This window comes from Neoarius graeffei, chromosome 15 (genome assembly GCF_027579695.1).
Source record: "Neoarius graeffei isolate fNeoGra1 chromosome 15, fNeoGra1.pri, whole genome shotgun sequence".
NCBI lineage: Eukaryota > Metazoa > Chordata > Actinopteri > Siluriformes > Ariidae > Neoarius > Neoarius graeffei.
The window spans coordinates 30,591,224-30,613,705 of record NC_083583.1 but is presented as its reverse complement, the minus strand read 5'-3'; the positions used below and the strand labels follow the sequence as shown (position 1 = coordinate 30,613,705).

The window sequence follows — 22,482 nt, the reverse complement described above, 5'->3', positions numbered from 1 at the left end:
CTTTCAAGGAGGAAATCTGCGTCTATACGGTGACGCATAAATGTGTGGAATTCAATTGGATGTGCATGCCAGGCGGCTAGGTGGTGCTGTGAAAGACCTCCGCTATGTCTGCACGCATGCGCAACATCTTCCGTCTTGTCTGATCTGCACATCTGCGCCGCGAAAACTTTGACTACTCTGGCTATGGTAAGTAAGTAAAAAAGTAAGAGCATGCTATACCCGCCTCTGTTCATTAACGGTATATGTGCAGATTCGGTATAGATGTTCGAAGGACTCCTGGACGTTTATTAAAGCTGCCAGAGCAGCTTGAAGGTCCGTTGGATCGATGTAATCAGACATGCTCTTACTTTTTTACTTTCTTACTTCCCGGGCTGGCATATACAGCATATGACATATGTATGACGTAAACGCGTACCCGACGTGAGCAGATCCGAGCAGAGTTTCGCGTATTGGGTAGTTTAGACGGATATGCAACGGGGGCTGTTTTTAACTTATCCACTCTGGAAGGCGTTTTCAATTTTTTCCGTTTTTTAGCCTCGGAAACGCTGTCCCCGTGTAGACGAAAGGCACTTCCGATAAAATATTTAGTCGTTTTTACCCGACAGCGTCCTCGTGTAAACGGGCCCTAAGTGCAGGAAGAGTGTTTATTAGCAGGTGTGATAGTTACAAAAACAAAATGTGAGGCAAAGTCAGTGCAACACAAACAGCAGAGTATTTAACCAGAGTCATAAACATGGAACAAATGTGATAATGATGATAATACTTCGCAAAGTCTCTGTGAAAACAGCGTCCTTATGTGCATGCTGATCGCACTCAAATCAGCATCCGGTGTTTCCCGTAACGACTGGGTCCCAAGAACGCGCTCTGTGAGTGGGCGTGGGCACACGAGCTGCACCAGTCTCGAGCACATGAAGGTGTGATGGTCAAATGTTCGCCTGCTGTGTGACCGTAACTTTTAGCTCACCTGTATATCGCCATCAAAACGCCACATTTTCATTGCTAACCCATCGTAAGCTGTAATGTGACTGTAGCTTAAGCCACTGTTGAGTCTGTTCAAATTTGGTGGAAGATGTATTGTATCTTGACCGCTGTTGCTTTGTCTTCCTGTTTCAAAAGTAAATGCATACAGAATCAAATTAGGCTCTCAAGCCATGTCAAGCACACTGAAAATAGAAAAGTGTCTGTAATATATGTTGTTGCAGTTACTTTTCCCAGAAGCTTCATCATTATGCGTAGCTAAGAAGAGTTGGACTATTCTGCGTTGTCACATCCTGAACACTCATGTTTTTTTTTTTTTTTCTTTTTCTAGATTGTCAGAATGGGGCACACAAGTTTCGAAAAAATCATTGCACTACAGAAGAAAGCATCAGGCATTAGAAATATCTGTATTTTGGCCCATGTGGATCATGGTAAGTTGCAATTCAGTTTGTTGTTGGGATTATTACCGTAAATCCTCTAATATAGGCCGGGGCCTTTATTTCACTCAAGTGCATCTTGGTCCAGGCCATTATTGGAAGGAGGCCAGAATTAGAGGCAGGCCTCTATTTCTATTTGAGCAAAACAGACTACCAGTGGAATGAATAAAAATGAGATTTTGTGTCTATTTGAACCTATAAAATAGGTTCATTTATTGAAAAAGTACAGTTACCATAACGGTATACAGAACATTATCAACAAATACCGGTAATTCAGACATCCTTTCCAGCAGCTGCAATTTTTCTGCACGGCAATACGAAAAAAAAAAGACAACACAGGCTGCAATAGAACTTGAACTTGAAATTGAACAATAGCCTTCCATGAACACAGGCTGATATTTGAACAACATATGTGAACTACACACGACAATAAACAATAAACTCTTTATAGCCTCGATTAGAATCTAGTGAACTTGCTCAGCACTACCGCACGCACGACTCTGACACACACTGTAGCGCAACGTGGGGTACATAGACTCGCTGAAAAACTCCTCGGGTATTTTTCTGAGTTTACCGAAAATCAGAGTAGAAGGAGCCACCCACCCTCTGTCTGGTTTGAAGCGGTTCTGTAGGACATTGAGCTTTACAGAGTCCGGTGCACATTTTAAGGCATCTGGTTGAAGTTTACCTATGTCTGATAAATCTGATGTCAGTGATAGCGGGCTGACTCGTGGCTCATTAGTAAAGCTATCTGATGGCTCATTTGTCAGCAAGGTGGAGCAACCATCTACTTCTGATCGTAAAGGACATGGGGGAGATGTAGGTGTTCTTATATGAAATTCACTGGATGTATGGCTAGTTTCAAACTCAGAGGTAAATGAAGGCAATTCCCTCAAAGGAACTGAGCTCGCATCCAGCTGCAGCGTACTGCTGCTCGGTTGCGGAGGAGTGGAAGCTGCCGGTGCCGTGTTACTAGCTGATACTGGAGAGGACTGGCAAGCAGATGACACCCCTGGATCACTGCTTTTGGACTTTTTCGTAAAAGTCTGAAACAAGCTCGTTTGTTTCAGGGTTCGTTTACTCATTTTTGACTCGCTTCTCAATAAATTCTCGCACAAGCTCTGACTACTGACGATTGTCTGTCTCCGTTTCTCAAAACTGGAGAGAATCTCAGTGGTGCAAGAAAAGTATATCTGCATTGACCAATGAGCTTTCTTGGTCACGCACACCCCGCCCACTCCTGAAGCACACAAATGCGCCGGCACACACACGTGTCTCTCTCTCTCTCTCTCTCTCTCTCTCTCTCTCAAATTATGTTGCATTGCCAAAGCATTCAGGTAACAATTATAATTTAAAAAAAATATCTCTCTCCCCAAGGTACGCCTAGTGCGTACGGCCATACGCCTGGCGGCGCCACTGATCACAATTGTCTTTCAGATCGGAACGATTGTGTAAGGCCACTATGATCTCAGAAACATCGTTGGTTATAGCCCCGGCCTGTATTAGAGTCCGGCCATTATTTACCTCCTCCGACAGCGAGACTGGCCAATATTAGAGTCCCGGCCAGTAATGGAATACAGGCCAGTATTAGAGGATTTACTGTATGTCTAGTTTTGAGAATTAACTTTGTTTTGTCGCTGATGGGGGTGGATAAGACCAGGCCTCGGGCTCGCTTACTGGGGGACCAGGCCTCGGGCTCGCTTACTGGGGGACCAGGCCTCGGGCTCGCTTACTGGGGGACCAGGCCTCGGGCTCGCTTACTGGGGGACCAGGCCTCGGGCTCGCTTACTGGGGGACCAGGCCTCGGGCTCGCTTACTGGGGGACCAGGCCTCGGGCTCGCTTACTGGGGGACCAGGCCTCGGGCTCGCTTACTGGGGGACCAGGCCTCGGGCTCGCTTACTGGGGGACCAGGCCTCGGGCTCGCTTACTGGGGGACCAGGCCTCGGGCTCGCTTACTGGGGGACCAGGCCTCGGGCTCGCTTACTGGGGGACCAGGCCTCGGCCTCGCTTACTGGGGGACCAGGCCTCGGCCTCGCTTACTGGGGGACCAGGCCTCGCTTACTGGGGGACCAGGCCTCGCTTACTGGGGGACCAGGGCTCGCTTACTGGGGGACCAGGGCTCGCTTACTGGGGGACCAGGGCTCGCTTACTGGGGGACCAGGCCTCGCTTACTGGGGGACCAATTACTTCACAACAACAAAGAACTTTTCAGGTTGCATAAGGCACTGGTCAAACAGTATTATTATTATTATTATTATTATTATTATCTGCATCATTTCACCAAAACATTTTCACTGCTCAGGGAAAAAAAAAAAAAGAATAGATATGTATGGTATGCTGTATTTCTGAAAGCTGCAGACATTCCTGGACTGAAATATGAGCCAAAGAGAAGCATATCACAGAGGAAAAATGATCTAGTTACCCCCAAAACTGAAAAGGGAGAGAATTGCACTTAAAGAAATCAAGAATATCCTGGATATTTTGACAACCGTTGTCTGATCGCAGACTGAATTGATTAGGATTATGTCCATTTTTCATCATTTCATCACCTTCATCAGCTCATCGTTCCCACAACTGTTTACAGGGAAAACAACACTGGCAGATTGTTTGGTTGCAAGCAATGGCATCATTTCCACTCGCTTGGCAGGGAAGGTGTGTATATTCTGTTCATCAAAAACCAATTCCTTTGATTGATTTTCATTTCTTTTTGGGTCATAATATCATTGTGCTGTATTTGTAGCTCCGGTACCTGGACAGCCGGGAGGACGAACAGATCCGAGGGATCACTATGAAGTCCAGTGCCATTTCATTACACTATAAGACGGGTATATTTGAGCACGTTTTCTGTTTACGGCCACAAACCTGCAATACACACTGTGGATCAAGATGGACGTTTTGTTTATTGCTGTCGACTCATCATATCCACGTGTCTTCCCAGGAGAGAGCGAATACCTTATTAACCTGATCGACTCTCCCGGTCATGTGGATTTCTCCTCTGAGGTGTCTACGGCTGTACGACTGTGTGACGGAGCCATCGTCATCGTGGACGCAGTAGAAGGAGTGTGTCCTCAGGTATGGACTTACCTTTGGTGGGTTACTGGAAATGAAGTTGGCTTTTTCTCAGATTTTTGACCTCACACCCAGTTCCTCTGTGTCTCTTCCAGCTACGAGGTGTAATAAATTTGCAACTGGCAACTCAAGAATATTTTAACTAGCTTAGTTATTGAGTAAGCGTCAGCTTTTCCAGTTCAAGTCTGGTTTAGATGGCACACAGCTACAGAATCTAGTTTTGCACCAAATGGTTCAGTCCCCCCCCCCCCCCCCCCCCCTTTTTTACTCAGAGGAATTATTTTCATAGATAAAGCATCATGTCCAGTGCAGATATACAGTGGCATGCAAAAGTTTGGGCACCCTTGCTGAAAATGTCTGTTACTGTGAATAGTTAAGTGAGCAGAAGATGAACTGATCACCAAAAGGCATAAAGGTAAAGACGACCCATTTCTTTAATATTTTCCACAAGATTACATTTTTATTTCCATCATTTACAGGCGTAAAATACCAAAAAATGAAAAGGGCCCGAAGCAAAAGTTTGGGCACATGACATGGTCATTACTTAGTAACACCTCCTTTAGCAAGTATCACAGCTTGTAAACATTTTTTGTAGCCAGCTAATAATCTTTCAGTTCTTACCTGGGGGATTTTCACACATTCGTCCTTGCAAAAGGCTTCCGGTTCTACACGTTTCCTGGGCTGTCTTGCATGCACTGCTCTTTTGAGATCTGTCCACAGATTTTCAATGATGTTTAGGTCAGGGGACTGTGAGGGCAAAACCTTCAGCTTGTGCCTTTTGAGGTATTCCATTGTAGATTTTGAGGTGTGTTTTGGATCATCGTCTTATTGTAGGCCCCTTCAACTTTTTTACAGCTGGTGTTATGTTTGCTTCCAGAGTTTGCTGGTATTTATTCGAATCCATGCTTCCCTCGACCAATGAAATGTGCCCTGTGCCACTGGCTGCAACAACCCCAAAGCATGATCGATCCACACCCATGCTTCAGAGTTGGAGAGGTGTTCTTTTCCTGGAATTTGGCACCCTTTTTTCTCCAAACATACCTTTGCACATTGTGGCCAAAAAGTTCTATTTTGATTTCATCAGTCCACAGGACTTGTTTCCAAAATGCATCAGGCTTATTTAGATGTTTATTTGCAAACTTCAGACGCTGAATTTAGTGGCTAGGACACAGGAACGGTTTTCTTCTGATGACTCTGCCATGAAGGTCATATTTGTTCAGGTGTCGCTGCATAGTAGAACAGTGCACCACCACTCCAGGGTCTGCTAAATCTTTCTGAAGGTCTTCTGCAGTCAAACAGGGGTTTTTATTTGCCTTTCTAGCAATCCAACGAGCAGTTCTTTCAGAAAGTTTTCTTCATCTTCCAGACCTCACCTTGATCTCCACTGTTTCTGTTAACTGCCATTTCTTAATAACATTACGATCTGAGGAAACAGCTACCTGAAAACACTTTGCTATGTTCTTGTAGCCTTCTCCTGCTTTGAGAGCATCAATTATTTTATTATTCAGAATGCGAGGGAGTTGCTTAGAGGAGCCCATGGCTGTTGATTTTAGGGACAAGTTTGAGGAGTCAGAGAATTTATACAGCTTTGAAATCTGCATCATCTGACCTTTCGTAACGAAGAATTTGAACAAGCCACAGCTCAATAAGCTAATTAAGGTCTGGTACCTTGTTAAAAGTTACCCGAGAACTCAAATATATTGGGGTGCCCAAACTTTCGTATGGTGTTCCTTTTCTTTTTTCACTCTCCAATTGTACAAAACAAAAATAATACACAAATCTTGCGTAAAACGCTGAAAAGAAATGTCGTCTTTACCTTTCTGCCTTTTGGTGATCAGTTCATCTTCTGCTCACTTAACTATTCACAGTAACAGACATTTTCAGTAAGGGTGCCCAAACTTTTGCATGCCACTGTAGGAACATAAAACTTGATTACTTTCCTAAAACAGCAGTATCAGAATTGCTTTATTCTGCTTATACCACAACCAACTAGGCTTGGATGGTATCTGTTTCTTCATACCTTCACACCATCCTGATAATTCTCTGAGGAATACGGTATATGAAAAAAGGAAAATCGGAGCTGCTCATGATAGAAGTCATTGTAGCATGTAGAACTTATGGCCCATAGAATAATGAATAGACAGGACATAAGTGGCCTTCTCCCATAGAGTCAGCATAGCATGCTGGAGGACGCGATGACGCCGCCACAGCAGATACCGACACATCAGTGGGCGAAACAGGGATAATGTGCGTGGCAGACTGGCAGTGGAATAACATCAAGTCCCTTATAAACTACTTTTGGAGTTGAAAGAAGTCCTCTCAAGATAAAGTTACCTGTGGCAATATTTTCAAGGTTCCATATCAAGTCGTATTTAGCGAATTGATTTGCGAGGAGACTTGTAGAACAGAAATGACCCAATGTGAACTAAACTGCATGATCCATCATGCACTGTGAACTCGGGAATCATCCGAGAGTAGACGGGGTCACCAGCGTGGAAGTTGAACACGAGGGAAATGCAGAGACAACTCCTTGTTGAAGAGTTAAGATGATCACGCTTCATTTATTTCAACACCACCACTTCCTCTTCGTCATAGAACACACAATGTACAGTACTGTGCAAAAGTCTTTGGCGCCCTATTTTTTTTTTTTTTTCCTCCCATGTAAACTTTGCTGTAAATTTCTATTTTATGATTTCTTCATTATCGAGTCAGGACTAAAACATTGTAGAGTTCCAAATGTTCGTTTTCCAGCACAAAATTACATGTTGCAGGAAAAAAAAAGTTCGTATCTGAGCAGCATATTCCATAAGAGAGCACTTTTCAGATTAAAAAAAAAAGAAAACGTAATGAAGGCTGCTGGGTTTTGGTGCAGAATGAAGAAGCGAGTGTGACAAAGTGTCCAGAAGAACTGTGGCTGGTTCTGTAAGATGCTCAGTAAAACCTACAGCTCGTTTCCTTATAAAGCTGCACTCACTGTACCGGAGACTACTATTTTTTATTTTTTTTAAAGCAAAGGGTCGTCTCACACCAAATATTGACTTTGTTTCATTTATTATGGCTTACTGCTGTTTATAGTGGGGGTTTTTAGTGTTGAAACAGTTCATTATTTTTTAAGCTATTTTTGGTCGACAGCATTTCTTTACATGTACCTAAGGGTGTTTTCACACTTGGTCCCTTTCAGCCATCTAACCAAACTCAGATCGATGACTCAGCATTTTTTGCGCATATGTGAACACTCCAACCGTACCCAGACCCCTTTAAAGCAAACCGAACTGAGACCACCTCAGGAGGTGGTCTCAGTATGGTTCGCTAAAAATCAACGGTATGGTTCGCCTAATCTGCGCATTGTGAACAAAAAGCGCACCGGGTTCACTTCGCCTTTTTCACTGTAGTTTAACCTTCTTCGTTTGCCGTAGTTGGTCACGTGACTGTAGCAGGGAAACTCAACTTCCTTTTGGAACTTACCACAGCCGCTTTACAGTTCTCTGAACTTACTGACTGATGAGTCGGCCACAATAATATAACATATATATATATATATATATATATATATATATATATATATATATAAATAAAATACATTTATTTTCCTTAATCCGCACTATTTTGATCAAAGAATACAGCAGGGCAAGCATGGCAGCAGACATTTTGATTCAAGAGAAAAATTACCCAGAATTCCGTGCACTGGGGGTCTGAGGGCTCTAGAGTAGAGTCCTGCACTCCCGCAGGACCCGCCGCAAAGCAGTGCGGCGTGGGACAAATTTTGAAAGCTCATTGCAGGCGCGGGCGGGACCGGGAGTGCACATATGCGCGGGAGTGCACATATACGGCGTGGGCGGGAGCGGTGATAAGCTGCAGTCCCGCTAACTAAAAACGTGTTTGAAATAAAATTTATAAATTATTAATTTATGTTGATCATATATAATTTGTGCTGGATATTTTATTTGGCATTAATAAAAACATTTTAAGATGCCTAAATTTGCAGAGAGAGTCAGATTGCCAGATTGAGTGAGGAATGGCATCTTAAATTTGCCATTGATCACCCTAACGGGAAATCCTTTGATCACTCTAATGACTCGCAGTTCACATCCAGCTAGCAAGAGAACCATGAGTGAAGTGATTTACTGCTTGCGTTAGTCTACAACTCTAATCAGAGAGACAGGTTACACAGTGACGGTAGGCTTGACTCAATGCTATCCCAGAAATCCTTCCTGTAATATGCAAATTTGGCTGTCCAATCAGAGGCGGCCAAATTTGCATATTACAGGAAGGATTTCTGGGATAGCATTGAGTCAAGCCTACCGTCACTGTGTAACCTGTCTCTCTGATTAGAGTTGTAGACTAACTCAAGCAGTAAATCAATTCACTTCTCTTACTAGCTCTGCTTTGCAAAAAATAAAAATAAAAAAAACACCATTGGTACAAAGCAAGCCCATTCACTTTTTTATGCTGATCAGAGAATTACAATGGTTTCTCATGTGATAAAAATGTGTGATTCGCGATTAAATATTTTAATCGCTTGACAGCACTAATTATTATTATTATTATTATTATTAGAGACACTACATGCTGAATTCAGAAACAAGGTAAATAATAACAAACGTGAACGTGAGCTGTAGATATTTATGCTCAAATCCACTCAAAGTAGGGGGCGGGGCACCATCACGCTGTGTCAGGACAAGAACTTTCCTGAGAAATAACGTGAACGTCTGCATCATGCGGGATTTGCGGGCGGGAGCGGGACAAAATATGGCAGGCGGGAGCGGGACTGAAAATCATAATTCTTTGCGGGCGGGAGTGTGACTGCACAATGCATGGCAGACGGTTTTACCTCTGACTGCTGCAAAGCACGAACACCTTTGCTAAATAAACTTTGAGCAAACTGTAAAATTGTGATACCCTAAAAAAAGATGAATGAATGAATTTAATTCAATTTACAACCAATATAGATACATTACATTATTTACATATTACCATGATATGCAAGGCATAATTAACAATTTACAAGAATAAAAAAAAGAATTGAAGTTCATTATGTATAACTGATCATGCAAATCTAACACGCGTGTGTGTACACGTACATAAGAGAGAAAAGAGGAAAAAGGGATAAAGCCCCCCTTCTGTCTCTCTTAGGAAACAAATATTAATTTTTTTTACATATATCTATAATTTCTAATATTAATCAATGAATCGGTAATTTTAATTTAAATTAAATGTAATTCAAATGCAGTGCATCTCTAATGGTGAGACAGAATTCAAAAAGAAGCCACAGGCTTATACTTTTGTACTGTCTCAAATTATATTCAAGACAAGATTAGTTGCAACGACAGAAAAATATAAGGAAAGATGCCGAAAATAAGTAATCCTCAGATAACTGGGTAACGATTGTTAATGAAACTAAACAGAAACAATAATTTCAGTAACATTTGACACTTTAAATACAAACTTCCTAGGGTTTTGCTAAACCGAGTAAATATTGCTGCAAGTTTTTTTTTTTAATTTAATGATGGTTGACTCAGATTTAAGTTCCTTCGGTTGGGAATTGTATAATTTAGGCCCATTAGCAGCAATAGTAAATTTGTAGTTATTAGTTCTGCAAAGCTTAACTCTATCATCGCTTGAGAATCTAGTAGCATATTGATGATTTTGAAAATTTTTACAAAAATAATTTTAAATGTTTCTGGTATAGTATTAAAATGAACAGAGTACATGACCAGTCCTACTTGTAAAAAGTGAATGTTATTCAAATTTTAGCAAATTATATCTATAAAATAAAGGACCAGTATGTGCTTCATATGAGGATTTAGTGATAATTCGTACAACACGCTTTTGCAAAACAAGATCCTGAATTATAGTAAAATATTTTTATCACATGGCCCAGCTTTGTAGTTTATATATTACAACCCCAGCTAAACTAATGGGCCGAATCCTTTACAGTGAAAAGATATAATGGAGCAACATGATTATGCTCTGATTGTGAATCAACCCCACTGTTTCTGTATTATTGACATTCCGTGTGTGTGTGTGTGAGAGAGAGAGAGACCGTCTGCTTTGTGAGTTGACCTGAAGTAAAATGCTAATGTTCACATTCCACACAACCTTTCTAATCATAACGATTAGGCCTAATTCTGTTCGTTTCCCTTTTTTGCTGCTGCAGACACAAGCAGTGTTGCGTCAGGCATGGCTGGAGAACATTCGACCTGTGCTGGTTATCAACAAGATCGACCGGCTAATCGTGGAGCTCAAGCTTAGTCCTCAAGAGTCCTATACACACCTCCAGAAAATTCTCGAACAAGTAGGGCTATACAATCTTGTCGACTACACATGCTGTACTTACATTTCTGTCTGTTGCTATCGTCTCGTATTCTATGTACAACCCCGATTCCAAAAAAGTTGGGACAAAGAACAAATTGTAAATAAAAACGGAATGCAATAATTTACAAATCTCAAAAACTGATATTGTATTCACAACAGAACATAGACAACATATCAAATGTCGAAAGTGAGACATTTTGAAATTTCATGTCAAATATTGGCTCATTTGAAATTTCATGACAGCAACACATCTCAAAGTTGGGACAGGGGCAATAAGAGGCTGGAAAAGTTAAAGGTACAAAAAAGGAACAGCTGGAGGACCAAATTGCAACTCATGAGGTCAATTGGCAATAGGTCATTAACATGACTGGCTATAAAAAGAGCATCTTGGAGTGGCAGCGGCTCTCAGAAATAAAGATGGGAAGAGGATCACCAATCCCCCTAATTCTGCGCCGACAAATAGTGGAGCAATATCAGAAAGGAGTTCGACAGTGTAAAATTGCAAAGAGTTTGAACATATCATCATCTACAGTGCATAATATCATCAAAAGATTCAGAGAATCTGGAAGAATCTCTGTGCGTAAGGGTCAAGGCCGGAAAACCATACTGGGTGCCCGTGATCTTCGGGCCCTTAGACGGCACTGCATCACATACAGGCATGCTTCTGTATTGGAAATCACAAAATTGGCTCAGGAATATTTCCGGAGAACATTATCTGTGAACACAATTCACCGTGCCATCCGCCGTTGCCAGCTAAAACTCTATAGTTCAAAGAAGAAGCCGTATCTAAACATGATCCAGAAGCGCAGACGTCTTCTCTGGGCCAAGGCTCATTTAAAATGGACTGTGGCAAAGTGGAAAACTGTTCTGTGGTCAGACGAATCAAAAGTTGAAGTTCTTTATGGAAATCAGGGATGCCGTGTCATTCGGACTAAAGAGGAGAAGGACGACCCAAGTTGTTATCAGCGCTCAGTTCAGAAGCCTGCATCTCTGATGGTATGGGGTTGCATTAGTGCGTGTGGCATGGGCAGCTTACACATCTGGAAAGACACCATCCATGCTGAAAGGTATATCCAGGCTCTAGAGCAACATATGCTCCCATCCAGACGACGTCTCTTTCAGGGAAGACCTTGCATTTTCCAACATGACAATGCCAAACCACATACTGCATCAATTACAGCATCATGGCTGCGTAGAAGAAGGGTCCGGGTACTGAACTGGCCAGCCTGCAGTCCAGATCTTTCACCCATAGAAAACATTTGGTGCATCATAAAACGGAAGATACGACAAAAAAGACCTAAGACAGTTGAGCAGCTAGAATCCTACATTAGACAAGAATGGGTTAACATTCCTATCCCTAAACTTGAGCAACTTGTCTCCTCAGTCCCCAGACGTTTACAGACTGTTGTAAAGAGAAAAGGGGATGTCTCACAGTGGTAAACATGGCCTTGTCCCAACTTTTTTGAGATGTGTTGTTGTCATGAAATTTAAAATCTCCTAATTCTCATCTCATTATCTGTAGCCGCTTTATCCTTCTACAGGGTCGCAGGCAAGCTGGAGCCTATCCCAGCTGACTACGGGCGAAAGGCGGGGTACACCCTGGACAAGTCGCCAGGTCATCACAGGGCTGACACATAGACACAGACAACCATTCACACTCAGATTCACACCTACGGTCAATTTAGAGTCACCAGTTAACCTAACCTGCATGTCTTTGGACTGTGGGGGAAACCGGAGCACCCGGAGGAAACCCACGCAGACATGGGGAGAACATGCAAACTCCACACAGAAAGGCCCTCGCCGGCCCCGGGGCTCGAACCCAGGACCTTCTTGCTGTGAGGCGACAGCGCTAACCACTACACCACCGTGCCGCCCTAATCTCCTAATTTTTCTCTTTAAATGATACATTTTCTCAGTTTAAACATTTGATATGTCATCTATGTTCTATTCTGAATAAAATATGGAATTTTGAAACTTCCACATCATTGCATTCCGTTTTTATTTACAATTTGTACTTTGTCCCAACTTTTTTGGAATCGGGATTGTATGTACTGTAATACAATCCTTATTGTGAAACTCTGATACACATTGATATCAGTCAGGATGATTGGAGCATGCTATATGACATTCAGGGATTGGTTTGAGTTCAAGTGTTAGTGTTTGATGATGTACAAAAAGGTGCATGGTAGTATAATGACGGGTAAAAGATATATCGTTTAGCTCTTGGTGTTCACTGAACACACATTCACCACCCGACACTTAATTTCCAATCGGGAGTAATGAAAAAATACCCAAGTGTTTATCAGATCGTGCGTTTGGGTGAAAATGTGTGCCACTGGACGGTGCTCTAATTAAATAAATATTTTAACTTCCCCATTTTATCATACTTCATAAAAATGCTGAGTTCATAATGCCATTTTAGACCATGATGAATTCAAGTTGATGACTAGCCAACTGAATATGGTTAGAAGGACTATGACATTCTCTTAAGTGAAAAAACAAACAGGAGATGATTTTTAAGAATTAATTTACATGGACTCTGCAACAGAAGTGTACAGTATATAGTTCATTACACTGGACAGTATTTCTCTCTAATTAGCGTGTTGCAGTAGTGATGCACAGAAATGCAATCATTGTTCAATCAAAATTGATTTTTTTTTTTTTTAAATAGACATGTTTTTTTTTTTTTTAAATAGTCTGGACAATACAGTGCCATGTGACTGAAGCATGTGTTGTGCAGGTGAACGCCGTGACAGGCACTCTGTTCACTTCGAAAGTGCTGGAGGAGCGGGCAGTGAAGGAGGCACAGGTTCAGGAAGAGCGCCCTGAGGCTGACGGAGGAGAGCAGGTTTATGACTGGAGCTCAGGTCTGGAGGAAACTGACGACTCGCATCTATATTTCAGCCCTGACCAGGGCAACGTGGTGTTTGCCAGCGCTATCGACTCGTGGGGATTCAGGTACAGCACACACAGCTTGAGTGAGTGCAAAGAACCAAGTATTAGTTTTGGTCATTTTTATCATTAGGTCTTTATACTTTTACGTCCATGTATGTGGGAGAGGACGACATCAGGGTGTCATCCTAAGTGACTGCTGTCATATTTACTCGTAATGTGAATGTGTCAACTACAGAGATGCCTACTAGTACGGATTGGCCGTATTTTGCACGGAAAAGTTACGTAAATACGATGTTACGGCAAACAGTGTTATTCTGTACGGAATTATTATAAAGTCTTAAATTCCAGTGTGTTGTTTTTAAATGTCCAAGTGACTTTTTCAATCCATGCGCGATTCACGGCTATTTATTTTTACGACAGCCACACATGCTGTGTGTGACATGCGCAGATTCCGCACATTTGTTCGCGCTATTTTCGATACGGTAGAATGGCCGTGCGTTACACCCAGTCAAAAGGGCAGTGGATACGCGCACTGCAAACTGTGTAGAACTGACATTAACATCACTCATGGTGGTCGCGATGACTGCACGCGGCATGTCAACTACAAAAAACGTATGGAGTACGCTGAAATGGCGAGTCAGGCGGAAAGTAAATCTGGGGGTATCCAGCAGTTTTTTACGAAATCTGTGGATGAAAAGACACGGAATGTGACCCGTGCTGAAGCGGTGATGGTTGACCTGTGCTTGGAGTTGAACTTGCCAATTAGTGCCATGAAATGTGAGTTAAACTTATTCAGTTTCTTTTTACATGTCTGATTTTTATTCACTGAAATATCAAACACTGGCTGTACTACTTTAATTCAAAGTCTTTTCAGTGTTGCAAGTGCAAATGTACATGTAGTATGATCAAAAACAGAATTTTATGATTAGTGCTGTTGGGATTGTGGCAAAAAATTGATCATTCCACTGTTTTAAATACAATTATAAATGTCATTTTATTCAATGCCTCTTCTGAAGCATTATGCTGAAGTATTTATATATTGGGACATTAAGATGATAATGTCGGACTCTCTTTGGCATGAAATAAGAATTTTTTTTTTTTTTTTTTTTTTAATTTTATTAGAATCCGTTAACAGGTAGAACATTTTGCCAGGCAATATAATATAATACTTTTGAGGAGTTACATTCAATACCAATGATTGGTAGTCAACCGTAATGTCTGCAAACAGGGAACACTATTGTATTTATAAAAATGTGCTATATTGTATGCTCTAGAAATTTGTTGAGTGGAAATTCAGTTGAGATGGCTGCTCGCGTTTTGTTTATTCAATTCACACAAAACAGTTCTTTTTAATAATTTAAATGTTAAACATATTGGTATATACACCTCTTTATAATGGAAATGCGCATAAATTAATGTTACTGAAAGTCATTCCAAAATACTGAAATGTTTTCAAGAATACTGAAATTCAAAATTTGGGGTAGGCATCTCTGCAACTATAAGCCTTATTGTGGCTACTGCCTCATATAGAGACTGTAGCCACTATGTCGTTGTGTTGTAAGAATGAGTGTAGCAATAGCACACTGCGCATACACGTGTTCCGATTAAAATGGCCGGTGAGTGTATACAATTCGGTTCACCATTTCAAATACAGGTAGTCGTCGACTTACGACCTATTCAACTTACGACCCATCGACTTTACGACCGTCTGGTTACAACTGGCGAGTGTTTCCCAGCTGAGCGTATGACAGTTTCCGCCCCAGCCTCTCGCCATGCACGCTGCTCAGTGTGAGCAGTATCCCGGTACAGTAAACTTCTCCCGTGTCCGTTTGAAGCAATGGACCCAAACATAGAACGATTTGCAAGGATTGAACAGATGGTACATGACGCGCTTCGTCCATATCGCGAAATTTATGAGGAGAAAAAGAAACAATTCAGACGAGGCTTACCATGTTTATGGAAAGAGCAAATGCTCCCGCCAGCCCGAGCGCTGCAACAGCTGATGATGACGTAGACGACCCACAGCCAAACACCAGTGATGCCAGCGGTCACTAAATTTTGTATTTTGCTATGTTTTGCATTTGTATTTTGGTATGTTTCAAACTAAAATGTTTTCTATTTTTCACACCTGTATTTCATATTTTTTGTTTTGCACATATTAAACGAATTGTACTGTATGCAGTGTAGTATGCAGTGTTTGACTTAAACCAAATAATGAGCCAAGGTAATGAAATAAGAAAATGTTAATAAAATAAGACTTTAAGATGATTACAATATCATTACACATCACAACGTTCATTTAACACAGGCCGACTTACGACCAGATCGGTTTACGACCGGTCAGTTGTAACCAAACGCAGTCGTAAGTCGACGACTACCTGTAAATGGACTAGACTAAAGAAATGGCTTTCGGACATGTTTATGCTTATTACCGAGGGAAAGTGCATTCCTATTTTAAAATATATGCCAGGTTGTCCCCCTTTCCTCGCCTTCTTCGGCCAGTGGTCCCTCGCACTTCCGAGTTGTTACAGGAAGTTGTAGAAAACAGTATTGAGACCACTGAGCTCTAGCACCGGGCCATTTCCGGGAAATAAGAGTTTGGGTCATGGTGACAGCGTGCGTATGTCGGCCTCGGTTCAGAGGTTTCAGTTTCGAAAACTGTAAGAGTCGAATAATATAAAGTACAGACACTTGGTATATTTTACTTCTGTGATTTTTAAATTGTTTGTTTTTGGATTACGCTTCATTTTTGTGGCTACTGCCTCAGAGTAAATATATGCTGTATTTACTGTATGGACATGGGATCAGAAAACTATTTTATAGCATCAACGAAGCTGACTTTATGTTAGGACTGTTGATGTTATAGTCAGGCTGTCTGCTGTTGCCCGGATGAGGATGGGTTCCCTTTTGAGTCTGGTTCCTCTCGAGGTTTCTTCCTCATGTCGTCTGAGGGAGTTTTTCCTTGCCACTGTTGCCACAGGCTTGCTCATTGGGGATAGATTAGAGATAAAATTAGCTCATGTTTTAAGTCGTTCAAATTCTGTAAAGCTGTTTTGCGACAATGTTTATTGTTAAAAGCGCTATACAAATAAACTTGACTTACAGTATAAGCAGTAGCCACATGTACCCATAGGGTATCTCCTTTTTTATTTCACTGTACAAAGAATGGAGAAGAAGCAAAGTACTGGATGAAAAAGCCTGAGGAGTGCTATTGCCTAATTCCAGATATTTATCACTGATATTGTACTATTAGGTGTTAAAGTGGACCAGATGGAGCACAGTTTGAGATTTTCTCTCCAGAAAAGATGAGCATGGATATTGCATTTTAAAAGCAATGTCAATAACTTGAAACACATTCACGTGTAATTTATTATTATTATTATTATTATTATTATTATTATTATATAAAGCAATTTTCAGCTGCAGCCCCAGACACACACACACACACACACACTTCAGATCAGACAAATACTTAATATTGCTTAGTACTGATTAATAGCCAACATAAATTGAACCATGAAACACCTCAGCACTTAATGTGCTCATTATAGCGCTACATCAGAACGATCAGGTTTGTATTCAGAGTAAAAACTTATATTGGATGAAAAAGCAGTCTTTGCAAACTATGAATGCATTATTGCTGTGTGGATCTGCAAGAGACACGAAGGACTGATTCTGAATGAAAGTAAAACCCTGCTTTAGTATTGCTACAACAGAACACGCCATTGTGAAGAAATATACAACCCTAATTTCATAAATTTGGCACACTGTGTAAAACATAAATTAAAAAAAAAAACAGAATGTGAAGATGCGTAGCGGTTAGCACTGTCGCCTCATAGCAAGAAGGTCCGGGTTCGAGCCCCGTGGCCGGCGAGGGCCTTTCTGTGCGGAGTTTGCATGTTCTCCCCGTGTCCGCGTGGGTTTCCTCCGGGTGCTCCGGTTTCCCCCACAGTCCAAAGACATGCAGGTTAGGTTAACTGGTGACTCTAAATTGACCGTAGGTGTGAATGTGAGTGTGAATGGTTGTCTGTGTCTATGTGTCAGCCCTGTGATGACCTGGCGACTTGTCCAGGGTGTACCCCGCCTTTCACCCGTAGTCAGCTGGGATAGGCTCCAGCTTGCCTGCGACCCTGTAGAACAGGATAAAGCGGCTACAGATAATGAGATGAGCGAGTACAAAGACAACTTATCAAATGTTGAAACTGAGAACTTGCGTTGTTTTTTTGGAAAAATATATGCTCATTTTGAATTTGATGTCAGCAACGTGTTTCAGAAAAGTTGGGACAGGGACAACAAAAGACTGAAAACGTTGTGTAATGCTGAATGAACTGATTAGGTTAATTGGCAACAGGTCAGTAACATGATTGGGTATAAAAAGAGCATCCCAGAGAGGCGGAGTCTCTCAGAAGTAAAGATGGGGAGGGGTTCACCGCTCTGAAAGACTACGCAGGCAAACAGTGCAACAATTTAAAAATAATGTTCCTGAATGTAAAACTGCAAAGAATTTGGGGATCACATCATCTATGGTACGTAATATCATTAAAAGATTCAGAGAGTCTGGCGAAATCTCTGTACGCAAGGGACAAGGCCACGTCCTCAAGGCTAAAGAGGAGAGGGACCATCCGGCTTATCGGTGGACTTTTCAAAAGTCAGCATCTGTGATGGTATGAGGGTGCATTAGTGCACATGACACGGGTAGCTTGCACATCTGGGAAGGCATCATTAATGCTGAATGATATATACAGGCTTCAGAGCAATATGCTGCCATCCAGACAAAATCTTTTTCAGCGAAGGCCTTCCTTCTTTCAGCAAGACAATGCTAAGCCACTTTCTGCACATGTTAAAACTGCATGGCTCTGTCGTAAAAGAGTCCAGGTGCTAAACTGGCCTGCCTGCAGTCCAGACCTGTCTTCAATTGAAAACATTTGGTGCATTATGAAGCACAAAATATGACAAAGGAAACCCTGAACTGTTGAGCAACTGAAATTGTATGTCGGGCAAGAATGGGACAACATTTCTCTTTCAAAACTACGGCAACTGGTCTCCTCAGTTCCCAAATGATGTTAAAAGTAGAGGTGATGCAACACAGTGGTAAACATGCCCCTGTCCTAACTTTTTTGAAACCTGCTGTTGATATGAAATTCAAAACAAGCATATATTTTAAAAAAACCAAAATTTTCTCAGTTTCAACATTTGATAGGTTGTCTTTGTACTATTTTCAGTGACATATAGGGTTTCCAAGATGTGCAAATCATTATATTCGGTTTTCATTTATGTTTTACACAGTGTCCCAAATTTATGGAATAATTGTTTAAAAAATAAATAAAACAAAAATCAAGCTTTCATTTTCGGAGACCAAGTAGTTGTTGAGAAAAATGCGTTTTTTTTTTTTTAAGAATACTGGATTGGCTTCCTGCGGTGGTGACGTTTGCGATGATGTTAGTTAACGGTTGCTTGGAGCAACTTGGCTGTTTATATTATTCTCTGTTTACATTTGTAGTTTTGCTGGTTTTGCAAGTATTTTTACTGCAACAAGTTTTTTTGCAAGTAATTTATCAGTTTTAAAATAAGTATGCCTCATTATGTTGCATATACAGTGGCATGCAAAAGTTTGGGCACCCTTACTGAAAATGTCTGTTACTGTGAATAGTTAAGTGAGCAGAAGATGAACTGATCACCAAAAGGCATAAAGGTAAAGACGACGCATTTCTTTTCAGCGTTTTCTGCAAGATGTGTATTATTTTTGTTTTGTACAATTGGAGAGTGAAAAAAGAAAAGGAACACCATGCGAAAGTTTGGGCACCCCAATACATTGGAGTTCTCAGGTAACTTTTACCAAGGTTCCAGACCTTAATTAGCTTATTGAGCTGTGGCTTGTTCAAATTCTTCGTGAGGAAAGGTCAGATGATGCAGATTTCAAAGCTGTATAAATTCTCTGACTCCTCAAACTTGTCCCTAAAATCAACAGCCATGGGCTCCTCTAAGCAACTCCCTCGCATTCTGAATAATAAAATAATTGATGCTCACAAAGCAGGAGAAGGCTACAAGAACGTAGCAAAGTGTTTTCAGGTAGCTGTTTCCTCAGATTGTAATGTTATTAAGAAATGGCGGTGAACAGAAACAGTGGAGATCAAGGTGAGGTCTGGAAGATGAAGAAAACTTTCTGAAAGAACTGCTCGTTGGATTGCTAGAAAGGCAAATAAAAACCCCTGTTTGACTGCAAAAGACCTTCAGAAAGATTTAGCAGACCCTGGAGTGGTGGTGCACTGTTCTATGCAGCGACACCTGAACAAATATGACCTTCATGGGAGAGTCATCAGAAGAAAATCGTTCCTGTGTCCTAGCCACTAAATTCAGCGTCTGAAGTTTGCAAATGAACATCTAAATAAGCCTGATGCATTTTGGAAACAAGTCCTGTGGACTGATGAAATCAAAATAGAACTTTTTGGCCACAATGTGCAAAAGGTATGTTTGGAGAAAAAAGGGTGCCAAATTCCAGGAAAAGAACACCTCTGCAACTCTGAAGCATGGGTGTGGATCGATCATGCTTTGGGGTTGTTGCAGCCAGTGGCACAGGGCACATTTCATTGGTCGAGGGAAGCATGGATTCGAATAAATACCAGCAAACTCTGGAAGCAAACATCACACCATCTGTAAAAAAAAAAAAAAAGGTGAAGTTAAAAAGATGATGGGTCCTACAATAAGACAATGATCCAAAACACACCACCTCAAAATCTACAATGAAATACCTCAAAAGGCACAAGCTGAAGGTTTTGCCCTCACAGTCCCCTGACCTAAACATCATTGAAAATCTGTGGACAGATCTCAAAAGAGCAGTGCATGCAAGACAGCCCAGGAAACGTGTAGAACTGGAAGCCTTTTGCAAGGACGAATGTGTGAAAATCCCCCAGGTAAGAACTGAAAGATTATTAGCTGGCTACAAAGTGTTTACAAGCTGTGATACTTGCTAAAGGGGGTGTTACTAGGTACTAACCATGTCAGGTGCCCAAACTTTTGCTTTGGGCCCTTTTCATTTTTGTCATTTTGAAAATGTAAAAGATGAAAATGAAAAAAAAAATTGTTTTTGGTTAAAATATAAAGGGAATGAGTCATCTTTAACTTTATGCCTTTTGGAGATCATTTCATCTTCAACTTGCTTAACTGTTCACAGTAACAGCAATTTTGACCAGGGGTGCCCAAACTTTTGCATACCACTGTCAGTGCCATAATGATGTTAAAAAGAAAGCACAAGCTGAAACTAGACTGCAATCCACAGAGAAAATGCAGTGTGTTTGCTCAGCTGTAGCCGACGGTCACCGACAGAAACTGGATCAGACATAAGACTTCGCACTCTAAAATCTTTTTTTTTTTTTCCCCCCACATGAGCTACATAAGGTATGTATGGCAACGTGTCCCCAACAGAAATTGGATCAGACGTGAGACTTCGCACTACAAAATCTTTTTCACGTGATCTGTGGGAAAGAAAGATTTCACATAAGAATATAAACAGCTGAGTTGCTCCAACGTCATCGCATATATCACGACCACAAGAAGTCCATCCAGTATTATTGAAAAAAAAATGCATTTTTCTTAACAACTATTTGGTCTCCAAAAATGAAAGTCGTAGATTTCAAAAATCAAGCTAATTTTACGTAAAATAAGTTTGAAAATCAATCCGCTGGAGGATCCCTTTGAAGGTTACTGGAAAACAGAGACCTTGATAAACCTGGCACATGTGCAGTGTTCATGCTTGCTGCGCTTCAGTAAATGCCCACTAGATGACGCTCTTGTCAAAGGTTTTGTCCTTGGCAGCACCCACTATTTTCTTTCTGTCATGTTTTGTTCTAACACAGTAATTTTACTTCTCCCGTGTATAATTACAAATAGCTCGATACTACTGACTATCACTAAAAGAGTAATAATGCTTGCAGTCCGAGGGCCCTTGTGAGCTTTTTTTTTTTTTTTTTATTAAGGATTTTCTCTTGTTCAGGGTTAGGTTTCATGGTTTTTGAGACTCTGTGAAAGCACTCAGGACTGAAGTGCAATAGTGGATGGATTGGAGTTTTAAAACTAACACTTTTGAGCAATAAAGGACTGTGGATATGTTTGAAAAGAGCCACTTTCATGTCTCCACTCAATCGTACAATCGTGCATCCATGTGTATATGGTAGTAAATTACACACGAAGCTGAGCAGAGCTTTAATTAGTGAACGAATTGCTCCATTGAATGGTTGTAATCGGTCAGCTTTTTACAAAAGAGTAGGAAGAACGGGTTATTAAAGGTTTCGTAAGCTTTAAGTAAGCCAATTAAATAATTTCTCTGGCATCAGCTAATGTTATGTGAAAGGAGTACAGTGACACGATATGGACAAAAGTAGCGTATTGCAATTATATTGCACCAGAAGACAAATTATAGAAAAATTTTCAAATCTGATCGGTCAGAAGGTGTTGATTAATTTTCTGTAACCGCAGGAAAGGACAGTAGTGCCAGCTGCAAGGCAAATCACAGCTGTATATTAATGTGCTTGTTGCAATAACAGAGCAGAGCCACATACTTAAGAGAATGCGTTGACCTGATTTTTGATTGCTTGACCGTATGATGTCTGGACGTACGTGTACCACCAAAGGGAACCTGATCATAAGCGTAAGGTAACGTAAACACTTGACAACGAAATTTGTGTCTTTATTTACATAAGATAGATGGGTTTTTATCCAGCACTTATTTTTAATTTGTTTAAAAAAAAAAATAATGTGGGATTATTTGCTAACGTATTTTATGGAAAATAT

At 41.0% G+C, this 22,482-nt stretch overlaps 1 protein-coding gene across 3 annotated transcripts in view; it reads left to right on the top strand.

Moving 5' to 3' along the window:
• The window catches only part of efl1 (elongation factor like GTPase 1), a 343,260-nt gene that overhangs the window by 8,527 nt on the left and 312,251 nt on the right, over positions 1–22,482 (top strand). For 2 of the 3 annotated variants that reach the window (XM_060941122.1, XM_060941121.1), the window contains exons 2-7: positions 1,310–1,409; positions 4,001–4,068; positions 4,157–4,241; positions 4,355–4,488; positions 10,643–10,780; positions 13,541–13,758. In XM_060941122.1, coding sequence (XP_060797105.1) covers positions 1,319–1,409; positions 4,001–4,068; positions 4,157–4,241; positions 4,355–4,488; positions 10,643–10,780; positions 13,541–13,758 — 734 coding nt within the window. In that variant the 5' untranslated portion in view covers positions 1,310–1,318. The remainder of the gene's footprint in view (positions 1–1,309; positions 1,410–4,000; positions 4,069–4,156; positions 4,242–4,354; positions 4,489–10,642; positions 10,781–13,540; positions 13,759–22,482) is intronic. The other variant, XM_060941123.1, reaches the window with a different exon arrangement.